The sequence below is a fragment of the Rutilus rutilus genome (assembly GCF_951802725.1).
Source record: "Rutilus rutilus genome assembly, chromosome: 23".
Classification (NCBI taxonomy): Eukaryota; Metazoa; Chordata; class Actinopteri; order Cypriniformes; family Leuciscidae; genus Rutilus; species Rutilus rutilus.
Genome location: NC_140233.1, coordinates 15,621,531 through 15,635,795, shown reverse-complemented (window position 1 = coordinate 15,635,795; position 14,265 = coordinate 15,621,531). Strand labels below are relative to the sequence as shown.

At 36.9% G+C, this 14,265-nt stretch overlaps 1 protein-coding gene across 3 annotated transcripts; it reads left to right on the top strand.

Moving 5' to 3' along the window:
* The first annotated feature begins 2,756 nt into the window (after window positions 1-2,756).
* On the top strand, window positions 2,757-13,607 carry prr5l (proline rich 5 like). Of its 3 annotated transcripts, XM_084397730.1 has the most exons (10): window positions 2,757-2,995; window positions 3,454-3,490; window positions 4,924-5,071; window positions 6,820-6,900; window positions 8,003-8,051; window positions 8,691-8,748; window positions 8,869-8,960; window positions 9,057-9,191; window positions 11,323-11,443; window positions 12,815-13,607. In XM_084397730.1, exons 3-10 carry the CDS (start codon window positions 4,953-4,955, stop codon window positions 13,168-13,170), a joined length of 1,011 nt encoding a protein of 336 aa, XP_084253856.1. In that variant the 5' UTR covers window positions 2,757-2,995; window positions 3,454-3,490; window positions 4,924-4,952; the 3' UTR covers window positions 13,171-13,607. The 3 variants fall into 3 exon arrangements, with proteins under 3 accessions (XP_084253856.1, XP_084253855.1, XP_084253857.1); XM_084397729.1 differs by lacking the exon at window positions 3,454-3,490 and having other exon boundaries at window positions 2,814-2,995; XM_084397731.1 differs by lacking the exons at window positions 2,757-2,995; window positions 3,454-3,490; window positions 4,924-5,071 and adding an exon at window positions 6,362-6,734.
* Window positions 13,608-14,265: the final 658 nt, after the last annotated feature.

Sequence of the window (14,265 nt, the reverse complement as noted above, 5' to 3'; positions counted from 1 at the left end):
CAGCGTATTGTCTTTTTCTCATAGCTGTTTTTGTATTTTTTTTGTGCTGGCATATCTCCTAAATTCTTACCTTTTGAGAGAAACCATGTCACTTATTTCAATTTGAAAGGGATAAGGTTGAGGATCAGCCTCGGAGAGCATTTTCTGGATCTAAGTATTCCAAGCAGAAGGTCAAAAATGGACAGATCTTTATTATTTCAGCCAGAAACCCATAAATTCCCATAAGCACATAAATATCCACACCTTCACTAAAGAACAAACAAAAGAGCACCGCCTTCACCTGCAGGTCAGTCATTAATGTGTCCCGTTTATTTTTAGACCACTTCCCCTTTGTTTGATTGGGCCGGAGCTGTAGACAAGCTTGGAGATGTCTCTCTCTCATTAGTGTTTAACACAGGACTCTTGCCATCAAGGTCAACAGGACCCCTGTGCCTGTTGAGGAGGGCCTTGCCAAAACTAATGAGAGGACCACCGGTCGCAGAGAACAACTTCTTTATTTTCCTGCTCTGGTTCAGACATTCCACTGTCCTTTGCCTGACCAAAAGGTGATAAATATTTTTGCATTTGTTTGCTTGCAATCAGTTATATAATAAGTTAGTGCTGCATAGATCTAGGTATGATCTCCAATTGATAGTTTGTTTATTTTAAATAGTATTGATTTTATCTAGCCTATTTACCCTACTTTTGAAATTGATTGCAAGACATTTGCAAAATTACACAAATCTGGGTTTTGTGTCTGGGAGACAGAGATTTTGGAGACATGGGTCCTGTAAAATTGATATAAAATAAAACTCATAGCTCATATGTTATTTAGTTTGACCTTCTGAGTCTGACAATCATATTTTATGAAGGTTAAGCAAGCATGCGCCTAAATGACAATTTGTTGTACAAAGAAAAATGTGCCCCTTATAAAAAATCCTCTAACGCCTGCATACTGCATGCTTTCCTTTGAAGGTAGATCGATATTTCAATGGTAAATCAGCACAAAAAAAAAAAAATTATATTCACCATTTCAACGTGTTGAGTAACTGTAATGTGTTGAATGCTACTAAAACTCACGAGCAGTGCAATACTGCCCTCTAGAGGAGTTCTAAAAAGTAATTTCAAAGTATTGGCCAGATTATCCTGTTGTTATTGGCAAATCTTTCATTTAATTTCTAAATCCAGTATGCGGGTCAGCAGTTCGTCTTAAAAAAAAAAGCTTACATGGACTAAAGGAATATGATACTTTTAGGACTCCTTATTTGAATTTATATAGCCTACATGCTGAAGATGCTTGGGGATTAAAGAAAACCACAGAGTATGAACATGATAAATTCCAGTCATGCAGACATGGGCAATGCGTGCCAAACGCACATCAAAGCGTTCGCATGTTGTTGAACACAATTAAATGTTCGATTAGTGAACAAATAGTTATTTTGATTCGGGCGTGTTTAGTGAATCACTTCACAAATTTGTCTAACGGTTCTAGAGTCAACAGGTGTGTTTGACTTGAATCGGCGGCTACTTGAAGCAGTGAATGCGAGTTAGAAATTTTGTCCGAAATGGGAGTTGAGAGAGCCCCACGTGACTGTGACGTATGCCATCAAAGTACCGCGAGAGCGATTCGAGAGCAGCCGGCTGGTTCTGTCAGCGCAGCTTCTCAAGAGCGGCTGCGCTTGCCCTGATGACACAGCTGTTCCACGATTGGCCGAATTTACCGCATGACACCAATAACGTGTGTTTCATGTTCTCACACCTTTATCACAAATCTGTTTTTTTATGACAGTAAAAGCTCTTTTCATGTAGTTGTTGCGATGTTATATTGTGTCTTTTTTTTAAATAAAATTGATAGAAAAAACGTAGACCCCACTTAATTGGGATCACAAACAGACGCTGTACATTAGAACACACCTATTAGCCTAGTTGTGTTCGACTTAAAGCAGCGCTGCGAGAACTTAGAGAGCAGACAGCAGTACTTTGATATCATACACCAATCGATCGAACACAACTACTTTGGCGGAAAAGAATCACTCGAACCGAGCTGTTCAAAAGAACCGCTCCCGGAAATTACACGGGCCGAATTCGGCCCAAACCCTTAAATAGGGCATTATTTGAGGGAACAGCCATTTGTAGTGCTGTCCGAAACCATAGCGGATATTATCTAGTGCACTTATTCAATCCCACAATGCACTGCAATGTATGATGTACGCTCAACAGCTAGAATACCCATAATGCACTGTGAGGGTCGTGCCGAATGAATTCCCGAGCAGAAGATGGCGCCCGCAGCTGCATAATCCATCCATTTTCCGAACCGCTAGTCCAATGTGGCTACAGCATAATATCATACAGGTATAAATCACTTTTAATATATTATTTAATTGTTTCATTAAGGTTTATACATGCTAATTTCCATAACAGAATTCAAGATAAATCTTTGAATTAATAGGCCTACTACTGGAGCTGCCAGTTTGCTAACAATCAAATGATTATTAAAAGGCAAGCACGAACTTCACTCACTCGTTTTCATTCACTCCTTCAAGTGGCCGAAATTAGTGGGAATAGTGAATGAGGGAATAGGGGCGATTTTGAACACAGCCAACTACTTTGACGGAAAATAATTACTCGAACCGAGCTGTTCAAAAGAACCGCTTCCGGAAATTACCCGGGCAGCCGGGCTGTGTCCGAAATTGCCCCCATAAGAACCGTTCAAAAGAACCGATTCCTGAAATGACTCGGACTCACTACAGCACACTTGTTGCATGTGTGAAACAGTTACAGAAAACTCCTCCCATGGACCGCCCACGAGCGGCGCTTCACAGCGGAGCATCTTTCATTCTTGACTCACACGATGAATACTAAGTTGACAAACGGGCATCTTGAGGGTTGAAGTTTTGTTTTTATGTGTAGCCTATGGGCTTTTACAGTAGGCTAGCGTTCGTTCGTGTGAGAACTATCGCGGAATTTACAATGCGGCCAAACTAAACACTCAGTTAGGACTGAGAAGAACAAGCGGGTAAGTGCAACATTTACTCAGAGAAGATTAACAAAACGTGCAGAACTTAATGCCAGCATTTCTTACGTTGTAACCAATGAATATAATGTTAGTTAATGTCATTAATGAATGTTATTAGAAAGTGTTACAGAGTAAAGCTAACTTTTTATGGGATTCTTGGGATGTAGATGATTTCTCAACACAGGTTCCTTCTTTGGCTGTGCCTCAAAAACTACTGCGCTACAACATTTTTGGCCCTACATTTATAGGAAATAAAAAAAATAATTTTTTTTTCATTTTACTTAAAATGAGAGTTCACGCAAACCTAATATAATTTTCTTATATTCTGTGGAACAGAAAATGTGATCTTTTGAAAAATGCCTCATTGTCCATACAGTGAAAGTCAAAGGGGTCCAATTTTATTTTGGACAACAACAACAACAAAAAATCTTCAAAATATCTTCTTTTATGTTCCACAGAAGAAAGAAAACCATACAGGTTTGGAACTTCTCAAGGGTGAGTAGCCTACATGATGACAGAATTATCATTTTTGCGTGAATTGTTCCTTTAAATGAATGAGAAAGGAAACCTTTGAAAGAATGTTTTTCATAGCCCAAACAATGCTTTCATTAAAAGTTTTCGGGCTCACCAAAATTAAAACCAAACTAGTCATAGTTGTGATGTGGACTGCTTTCATAGAATTAGAACGATGATTTAAACATTATAGTTATCCTCCTCAGTGTAAATGGGCCTTCAAAAAGTTGAGGCTGACTTTGAGAGTCCGCTTAATGTACTTAAGCCGGGTCAGCAGTTGGACGCGGATGATAAATGAGGCTGTTTACTCTCTTCTGGTCATGCTTTGAGATGCTGCAGCCTTAATTGCATTACCTAACTGCCCTGAGTACTTGCTCATGTCTGTTATTACAAGTTCACCAGTCAACCATCAAACCAGACAATCCAAGCCCTAATTCACCAAAGCACTTGGTGAATGAATTAATAAACCAGAGCTAAAAGAATTAGATTATTCTTAAGGAGCGTGATGTCTTGGTTAGTGTGATTTATGACCAGATGCGCTCCATAAGCTCAATTCATGCGAATTATGTATGCGAGTGCAGAGAATGAATCAACGGCAGTGGGAGTCTGCAGCATGGCTTGCTTTGGGCCTCATAGTTAGCAGATGGTGAGGATGGATGCATCAAATTTTCATTCATAATGTTAGACTGTGAATGAGCTCACTTTCTTGCAGCAGGATAGAACAGATTCGGTGTGCCATCTGATATGACATCATTGCCATCTTGCTGGGTGGATAAAGTACCAATTTAACCCATCATAGGCTTTACAAAGACAGCCTATAATTGGAGCTATTGTTTGCCTTCTCATGGCACCAGAGTTGCCTTTGCTGCACTGATTTTGTCAGTGTGGGAACAGACCGAACCTATTATTAGGCAGTTGGGATAAATATGTAAGTTTACAGTTGCTATCTGGTATCAGATGTGTGTGGGTTCGAGTTGTGATGCCGTCAAGGGTGAGTCTGTGAGCAAAGACAGCTTGAGTCACAATTCTGGGAAGCATGCATGCATAGGAAACCAAGAGGAGCGGTGTTTGAACGTGTCAGCATCTGATACAGGCATCTGGTTAACTGCATCCTAACTGAATTTTTTGACTTTTTTTGCGATTATCAGATACCTCTGCAGCCATAAGTTCACCAGGAAGTCTCATGTCAGGCTTCTCATCAAAGGATGCGTGCTTGTTTGTATGGTAGATGTTCTGTGTGGCTTTCACTATGACACAGGCATCGATATAAATGAGTCACCGCAGATGAACCGTGTAAACAACTGCACTATATGCGGTGGTTTTGTGTGTGTGGTTTTTTTTGCATCATGCTTTTGGTGTACCTTGTGGGAGGTTTTGCCTCTAACGTGACTTTCTGTATCTCACATTTGTTCTAGCACGTGCCTGTCCTCGTCACACCTGAAGCATGGGGTCATACCGAAAGCCCAGACCCCGTTTCATGAGCTCGCCTGTGCTGTCAGACCTTGCCCGCTTTCATGCCAGCTCGCCAGCATTGCAGCTGTCCAACGCTAGTGTTTGGAACAGGTGGGTGGTTCTCTTTCCGAAGGACGAAAAAGAGAAAAGGCATTGTTTCATTAATTGCCATGAGATTTGAGGATATTTTTATTGCGTTTTAATAGACACAACAGAGATTTTTTTACAAAGAAAGGGGTAATTTTGGGGAGTCACACCGCATGACCTTTTACAACCTGACCTAAAATGTCTTATCATACATTTGATATTTTCCTTACGCCTTGAATACACGTGAATGTACGCATCTTAATTATTATTTTCCAAAAAGTTTTTAAATATAATATGTATAATAAGTCAAAAAGGTTTCTTTTTTTGCAAATATAATGAATTACTATTTCAAGATATTATTTAGTTTTTAGGGAGTGGCACCAAATGACATTTTGCAACCTGAACCAACCTTATTTTTCATAAAACATGGCAAGTTCTTAGAAATGTATTGTTTTTTTATTTTGGTTTCATATGGGTTTGAAAAACTTTTACACCATTTTCAAGAAAAGTTTATATCTATCTACTGACTCTAAATATGTCATGTAGTGTAAACATCAAGTAAAAAACTAACCTTATCTTGTTATAAAATGTTCACAATTTAGATTACGGTCCAATTCTCACTATTAACTAAACTTTTGCCTCAATAAACTCCTAATTACTGCTTGTTAATAGTTAGTAGGTAGTTGTTAAGTTTGGGTATTGGGTAAGGGATGTAGAATATGGTCATGCAGAATAAGGCATTAATATGTGCTTTATAAGTACTAATAAAGCTAATAAGCAACTAGTTAATAGTGAGAATTGGACCCTAAACTAAAGTGTTACCCATGGTAATTAACTACTTACTATCTGATATTTTAAAAGACTTACTGATCTTGACACACAGTAATAAACGTCTGCAGGAGTCCTCTCAATGACATCATGTCCTGTATTTATTTTAAAAAAATTGTAGTTTTATCACGTGCCTTGGATTTGGCAGACAAAAGTCTTTCAAATATTTATAAAGTTGTACCAATTTTGTTAAAATATTTTTTTCTAAGAAGTGTTTAAAAAGTGTTCTTGCCAATTTTATTATTTTAATGGGAAAGGATTTTTTCTCATCATTATAATATCAGGACCGTAGCTGACCACAGGTCCCCCACCCACCCAAACATCCTCATATATAGAAGTCACTGTAGAAGTCATTGTAGAAATGCATGAATACTTTCTTTTCTTTTTTTATCATTGACCCAAATAATGACAGAATTAACAACATTTTTGGATGAACTGTCCCTTTAAATTGATAAAACAAATAAAAAGTCTTTAGCTTTCAAATTCGTTTTCAGGAAGCCACGCACTTTGCAAGGGGCGATGTTTACAGTACCGCTGACTCAAAACTGGAACCTTGCTTTGTGACTTATGACTTTACACTTAGCTTACCATATTTAGTCTTTGGGAAAAACCCTTTAGAGACAGTAAGTTTTTAAGGCATTGGAGAAGGAAGCAGACAGCAGCATTTGCCTTTACCACTTCCTAATGGAAACGAGACCTCTGCTGCCCCTCTCTCAGGAAGTGTAGAGCAGGATGTTAGTCAAATGTGGTCGGTTGGCAGCGAAAGTTTGCTGGCAAGCAAATGCTGACCATAGATATGAACAACATAGACAATTTCCCTGACACAGATGACATTGCTTGATTCTGACATCTTTTTAAGGCATGTTTTGCATGGAATTTGCTTAGCTTGCAAATCAGCGGCCAGGCCTATTTGAATTATTTCCTGAGTCGTTTCTGTTTTGCAGTGTTCAAACGGCTGTAATTAAAGTCTTCCAAGGTGGTGGGCTGCAGACCAATGAGCTTTACACCCTGAATGAAAGCATACGGTAAGACATCAATACAGAGAAAACCAGCCATGAACTCAATTCACTTTCAGGGCTGACAACTTTTGAGGTCAGGGCGGAGGGGGTGTTTTCTTTTTTGTTTTTCGCAAGAAGTATTGCGATTGTCAAAACATTTGATAACTGAACAGAATTTAAGTAGGCTTACTGACAACACGTTACAATGTTTACATGGTACAATGACTAGTACTGGGTTTTTATTAGGGCTGGGTTTTGACACAAATTTAATGATTCGATTCGGCTTTGATTCACAAGCTTGCAGTTCGATTCCAATCTCGATTCAATTCGATTCATTTGAACGTGGTAAAGTACGTATTAATGTTTCTCTCTCAGCTGCTGTAAACTAACACGTAACCCTGTCAGTTGGTAGGCTACATGATTATTAAAGGTAAAATTAATATACAATCATTAATTAAAAAAATTACATTTGTATATAATTGAATAAGGCACTTTTTATAATAATGAATGTGTAATATAGTGCCTAGAGTTCATTTTTCTGAGGTAAATGTAAGGTTACAAGTTGTTTTATTGGCTTCTTTCCGCGGTTGGAACACTGAACGATTACATTAGTCATGATACGTTTCTATAAGTTGTACTGTATTTTACAACACCTTCAGATGTTCATGTTTATTTTATGCTGTAACTAGTAGTAAAGCGGAAGAGATGATCGGTTCACGTGCCGGCTCTAACGGTATACATTGTTTGAATTTAGTTGAGACTTAGTTTCATATCAAATCATATTCATACATTCGTTGTCTATTCTTTGATCTGCAATATAAAGGTGTGACTTGAGAGTGTGAGAATGGTGTCAATTTTGTGAGTCTTACACTGAATGTGTGAGAGTTGCAGCCCTGTTTCTGATCTCTAATCAAGTCATGATCTGACTTTTTTGAATTGAATTAGTCGGCAATGACCCAGAACAAGCTAGAAACCACATAGAAACACGCTCAACATTTAGCAACCAACCCACAACACCCTAGCTTTGTGCTGGTGAGATTTGTACAGGCAGCATCACTCACATTTTCTGAAGAAAATGTAAAAATGTACTTTATAAGGGCTTGTCTCAGCTATTCAACTTTTTTCATAGGTGGCTGTTGAGGACCGAGTTGGGATCATTCATCGCAGAGTACTTTCAGGTAAAATGTTATTCAGTCGTAAAGACATTATGAAGTGAATTTCAACAGTTACTGTAAAAATGTAAGTTACGGTGAGGCACTTACAATGATAGTGAGCGGGCCAATTTTTTTTAGCATTTTAAAGCATAAATGTGTCTGTGTGTAAATATATTTTGTACAGCATTTATTAACTATTCTTAATATTAATTAATACAATTGTTCATCCAAGTTCACAGTGCATTACCTAATTTTAACAGCGACAACTTATATTATTAAATATATTATTAAATGTTGAAATAAACATTAACTACGAATAATAAATGCTGTAGAAGTATTGGTCATTGGTCATTGGTCATAATAAAACTTCTTTGTAAAGTGTTATCCACCATTTTTACAGGTGTTTTAGGGTTTACGGCTGTTAGTAAGCAATTTTTTTGACTAAAATCGTGTTAAATTGTTTATTTCTTATGGCTATCCTAATGATATGAGTATTCTAATGCTTACAAATTGTTCACTTCCTTTCTAAGTGCCACACTATAAGATTTTTTTTTTTTTTTTATGTGCTAATCAACATTATACCACAAATGCTGTCTATTGAGCTTAACTCATAATCAATCCAGAATGTTGCTTTAAAGTATTTGCATCACTCACATTATCCAGGATCAACTCTTGAATAAGGGTCTGACGGATATTTTGGAGAAGATTCAGCTTCATAATGGTGAGTGTCGAACCAGATTTTCTTACTCATTTCATGGCCAGCGTGCGCTTTAATAAGGTTTTAGACAGACGTGTGTAATTCAATCACTCCCTGCATTCTTCTCTCCTTTCTCATGGCCAGATGAAAATCGGCTCCAAGCGCTGTCTGAGATGTGGGTGAGGTTTTTCACAGAGATCCTGCCAACACTTCAAGCTATTTTCTACCCCGTGCAGGTATTAAAATGATCTCACCTACCATTGGAAGTAGTAGGTCAGTGTCAAATTACCGACTCTATGGTGACTGGTGTTTTTTTGGCTGTGTGCGTGTAGGGTCAGGAGTTGACTGTGAGGCAAATGGCTCTGCTAGGCTTCAGGAACATGGTTCTGTTGAAGCTTCCTCTGGAGAACATATTTCAGGGCTCCTCGTACCCTCCTTCAATCACACAGATGCTGCTGATCCTGCAGGTGAGGTCTCACTATAGCTTTAGTATTTCACCGCTGGCAAAATGGGTTTTCAGTTCAATTTGTCTGGCGAGATTAATTTTGAAATTGGTGCTAAATGACTAGAGAAAACAGAAAAAAGACTGTTGTCTTCCCTTTTGCCAAATGGGTAGGAAAACTTCAACACCCATAATGCACTGGGAACATTGCCATCCAATGATACTCCCAGCAGACTGCTATAGATACTCTTACCAGAGTCAAATGCTTTAGTAGGAAATGCTTCTTAGCTAACTTTTAGTTAAAATGGTGTCGACGTGTATTGTTCCCTGGTGTAAGAATTCAGAGTAAACGTTTAGCAGGAGTGAGTTACGTTCGGTTTCCAGAGAAGGATCCAGCACGGCTGCTAAAGAGTTGTATATACAGAGAGAACACTACGATGGAAAAACTGATAAACCTCTGTGTTTGTAGTCAACATTTGCAAACTGGATGACCACGAACACAGTGTTTTATGCCAAACAGATGGGAAAAACTGAAAGAAACTGCTGTTTTCACGAAAGTCCTTAAGCTGTCAAAACTTGTGTTGCACGGACAACAAGTTAAACATTATTCATTTACATATATTACTGATATTACAATGCAAAGCGGGTTGAAAATCGGCAAAGTTACTCTTTAATAATGTCCAAGTTTTTTGAAGCATCATGAACATTTCCACCACATCTAAAATTTTGTGATGGAAATGACATTTTAAACTTTTTTTGTTTAAGTAGACTTTTCTTTTTTCTGGGACACTTTGGGGTTTTTTCATGCATCATTCCTCTCATATATCATCTTATGCTCTTTACTGACACTGTTGTAGAGTAACATTTGGAAAAATATATATTTGTCGGAAAAAAGTTGTTGAGATGAAGCCACAAGTGAGAGACAGTTATAATTTGTGTAAAAAATAGATATAAATAATGTTCACATAGTAAATACTGAAATTGTTTATGTTTATTATACTCTGTTTAGATCATCATTCTTAAAAAAATTATATGAATTTTTATGAATATTTTCGTGTTTTTAGATTTACAGGCAAGGTAATTTATATATAACAAAAGTAGCAAAAGTAATGATGAAGGCATCTGATGTGACCTTTATATCAGGATTGTTATTAGGTAAAAGTATTATGAATCATTTTTGAAATAAAGCTGAAATAAAGAATAAGATCAAATATAAATATGAAAACTATAACTGAAATGTTGCCTTGGCAAACTAATTGATATCAAATAATTGTAATAATAATATAATAATTATAAATAATTCCATTTGAAGTACTAAACTTTACTAAAACCGAATTAAAAAATAAATTAAAGCTAAATAGAAATATAATAATAAATAAAAAAACATTAGAAATGTCTAAAACTTTAACTACAACTGGAAATATAAAAATACTATAGTAGATTATTTACTCTCCCCTCATTTCACACTGCTATTTATTTATTTATTTTACATAGAAAAAAAGAATATTTTTAAGAATTTTCACACAGTTCTATTCCAAACAACAGTTTATAGTGACCTCTAAATGGGTAATATTTAATTAAAAAATGTATCAAATTCAACTAAAAAAGGTATATTAAAGTCATACAATTATATAAAATATGTATTCAATTATATACTATTTAAATAAATATAAATAATACTACAATAACACTTCTTTATATGACAAAAAGAAAAGTTGAAATCCGTTTCAATAAAAATCAACCACTGTTTATGTCCATAAACGTTATGCAAACATTTGTTAACACACAGGTGAGAATAAGAAGCAGAGATATGATGATGAATACTGAACATTGTGAGAATACTCCCTGAGTGGCCGTGTGGGAACATATTCATATCTGCTTTGTGCAGGTGTAATCTCAAACCAGATACCAAGCACCTTGACCCAGCATTCATTTTTAAAATCAGGCTCCTCTATACAAAAGACATTTGTCAGCTTTGTTCCTGATCAATGCTGAGTACCACAGGGATACAGTGTCAGGCTTAAGGGTATAATGGTGATGCATCCTCTGTTCCTGAATTACTCCCACTCGTCAGCTGTCTTGGGATTGAACCCAGATATTTAACTATTCATCTACCAGCAGTCTTTATTTTGGATTCATATTTTCATTATGTTCAGGGCATTCACGAGCCTAACGGACCTACGCAAGAGTATTTCCGACTGGAGAGACTGGTGGACATGGTTGTATCTCCTTACCTGAGCAACTACCTCTACACGAGCCCTAGCGATTCCTCTTCAGGTGATCATTTATGCTTTATCTTCTTTTGCATTGTGGGTCAATTGTGGGTTGTTGTTTTTTCAAAAATGCATTAAAAATGCAATTAATATATACAATGAACTGAATAAACACTATTGCTATGATGAGCACGTTTTTTAATTTTTAATATAATTTTTGAAGAAACACTTAACAATAAGGTCTTATTTGTTAACATTAGTTAATCCAATCCATTAACTTGCAGAACTAACAATGAGCAATATATTCTTACAGCATGTATTAACTATTGTTAATATTAATACAAATGTTCACTGTGCTTTATTGTTAACAGATACAACATTTAATCTTAAAAATTTATTAGTTAATGTTGAAATTAACATTAACTAAGATTAATAAATGCTGTAGAAGTTAGTTCATGTCAACTAATGTAGTTACCTAATATTAAAAAATTTAACTGGAATTAAAATTCATTAAGAGTTTTTGTGGGGAAAATATGTCAAGGTGGTTTAACTGTCCTAATATAATAATGAAGAAAAAAGCCATAAGTATTATTGCTTAGAGGAAAATATTTTTTACAAAATTGCTTCACTATTTATTAATATTATAATAATTTTAAAAAGTTTGCCCAGCAGAATAAAGTCATATGGTGTAACCAGCAGAATAAAGTCATATGGTGTAACCAGAAGAAAAAAAGTGTTAAGAGTGTGTCTCAAAAATGTAAGATAATTTGACCTTTTTATGACAAAGCATGTCATAAATGTCACATGGTGAAATTACCCAAAAACGTAATGATATTTATGAACTAATAATTCATGTTATTTGAATAAATGTCTTTAAACATATATCTAAAAACTTACAAAATAAAATGATTAAGATGTCTACTCTCACATGTAATCAATGTGTAAGGAAAATTTTATTTTATTGATAATGTTAGTGTATATTATATTCTACAAAACAAGTCATCTTTAATCCAAAAACTCACGGGACAGGCAGGAGAGACTCGGGGAACAGACTAAACATCCACTAAAGTCAACGAGGCAGGACAAGGAATGGAGGAAACACGGGGCTTATAAACACAGAGCAAACAAAAGAGCTAATGAGATCATTAAATAGGCAACAGGTGAACAGGATCATTCATCAAACACACTGGGGAAACTAGGTCAAACTTAGGAACAAACACCGAACAGAGCATAATCCTGACATGACGACACCGCATGACATGTGTAACATTAAATATAAAAAGTCATTAAATATAAACTTTTATTAAACCCAAATAAACACCAACAAAAGCAGAAAATACATTAGTTAAACTAGATTTATTTTTTACGTCATTGACCCTAGTCTAATTTCTGCATGTTGAATCTAACCACTGTCATTACGGTTTCCCCCACGCAGAGGATCGCCTGGAAGGCTTGGTTAACACCCCACACCTCGCTCAACCTGAGATTATGGTGACACACTTCGCCCACGAGTCCTTCTTGGCACCTCTAATCGAACACGAAGGTGAAGCCTACTTGGAAAGGACCGGCGGCGTCCGACGGCACACCGTCGCCAATGTGCATTCGGACATCCAGCTCCTGTCCATGAAAAACAGGATGTGTTCAGAAAAAGTCAAGGTCAGGACGACCAAGAGCAAAAAGACACCTAAGAGTTTCTACAGCGAACCGGCCTTTTTTGACTCCCGGCCAGGTGGCGTGGAAATCCTTCGAGGGCAAAGCACTGCAGAGATGAAGTGTGGCTTAACTAGTTAGAAAGCTCTCTCTCTCACACACACACAAAACGCCCACTGCAATCTTCTAAAGTTATGATAACTGAGACAAGTTAGAACCTGTTCATTTAACACAATATGAAGTCTACCGCTGTGGAAATATGCAGTGGTTTGTGTGCTAAATACTGTTTGGCCTGTCAGTTTAGCCTTTTGCGTGGAGGTTGATTGAAGAAGTCAACGGTTTTGCCCTTTCTTGTAAAGCGCACTGAGTCACACACGCCGTGGAGGTGGTAAAGACGTGTGAAAATATGCCCTGGTGAGCTCAAGGAAACCAAACATGCTGATATGAAGAAAAACTGGCATTTCAGTCTTTTTATGGATATTTTAATATTATGGTAATTTAAAAACAAATGCATTCGAGTGTGGATGTAAAATAATGTTGTATATATTTTGTAGTAATAAATGTTATGAAGAAAGCGATTTTGAATTCATTTCGGCGTTTGATTGTTCAGTGAACGTTTAGTTCATGTGATCGTTTCTTTGCGGCTTCAGAGTTCCTTTAGCAGATTAGCTGGTGGTAAGGAGCTTTAGGTGCTGTTTTCAAACGTTGTTAGCCTCAGAAAGCCTTTGTGTTTCAGCACGTGAGCCCTGCCAAAGAGCTTTTTGGATCAAGAACATTTGACCTTGGTGAAGGTAAGAGCAGTTGGTATGTTTTTGTTGTGGATTTACATCATTTAGACAGAAGTATTGCGGATGTGTCAGATTTCTGAGAAGGTGCCTGGTTCACTGAGGAAGTTCCTCTTGTGACTGTCACTGGAAGGAAGTTCAGTGTAATCTTATTTGAGGTGATTAGTTTAGTCCGGTTTTCCTATTAAGAAGATATGAACGCTGAGCTGCCAAAGGGCATGATTTTACTGGATGTAAGAATAAAAAAGAGAAACATTTACTGATCTTTGATGCCATCTTCTGGCAATTTTACTGGATTGCAGCTCACAGTCAATAAATATAAATTAGTTTCTTACTGGTCTTTTTTTGGGGGGGGGACAGCTGTGAGTGTATATATATATACTCACAGCTGTCACACACCCCCCCCCCCATCCCCCCCAAAAAGGGGTCACACCCCCCAAATATATATAAA

What these genes read in the sequence shown, in the direction of transcription:
- prr5l (XM_084397730.1), top strand. Translation starts at nt 4,953, where the DNA reads ATGGGGTCATACCGAAAGCCCAGACCCCGTTTCATGAGCTCGCCTGTG. An exon ending in ACCCTGAATGAAAGCATACG is followed by an intron (nt 6,901 to 8,002) that starts GTAAGACATCAA and finishes CTTTTTTCATAG; the next exon opens with GTGGCTGTTGAGGACCGAGT. An exon ending in AGATGCTGCTGATCCTGCAG is followed by an intron (nt 9,192 to 11,322) that starts GTGAGGTCTCAC and finishes CATTATGTTCAG; the next exon opens with GGCATTCACGAGCCTAACGG.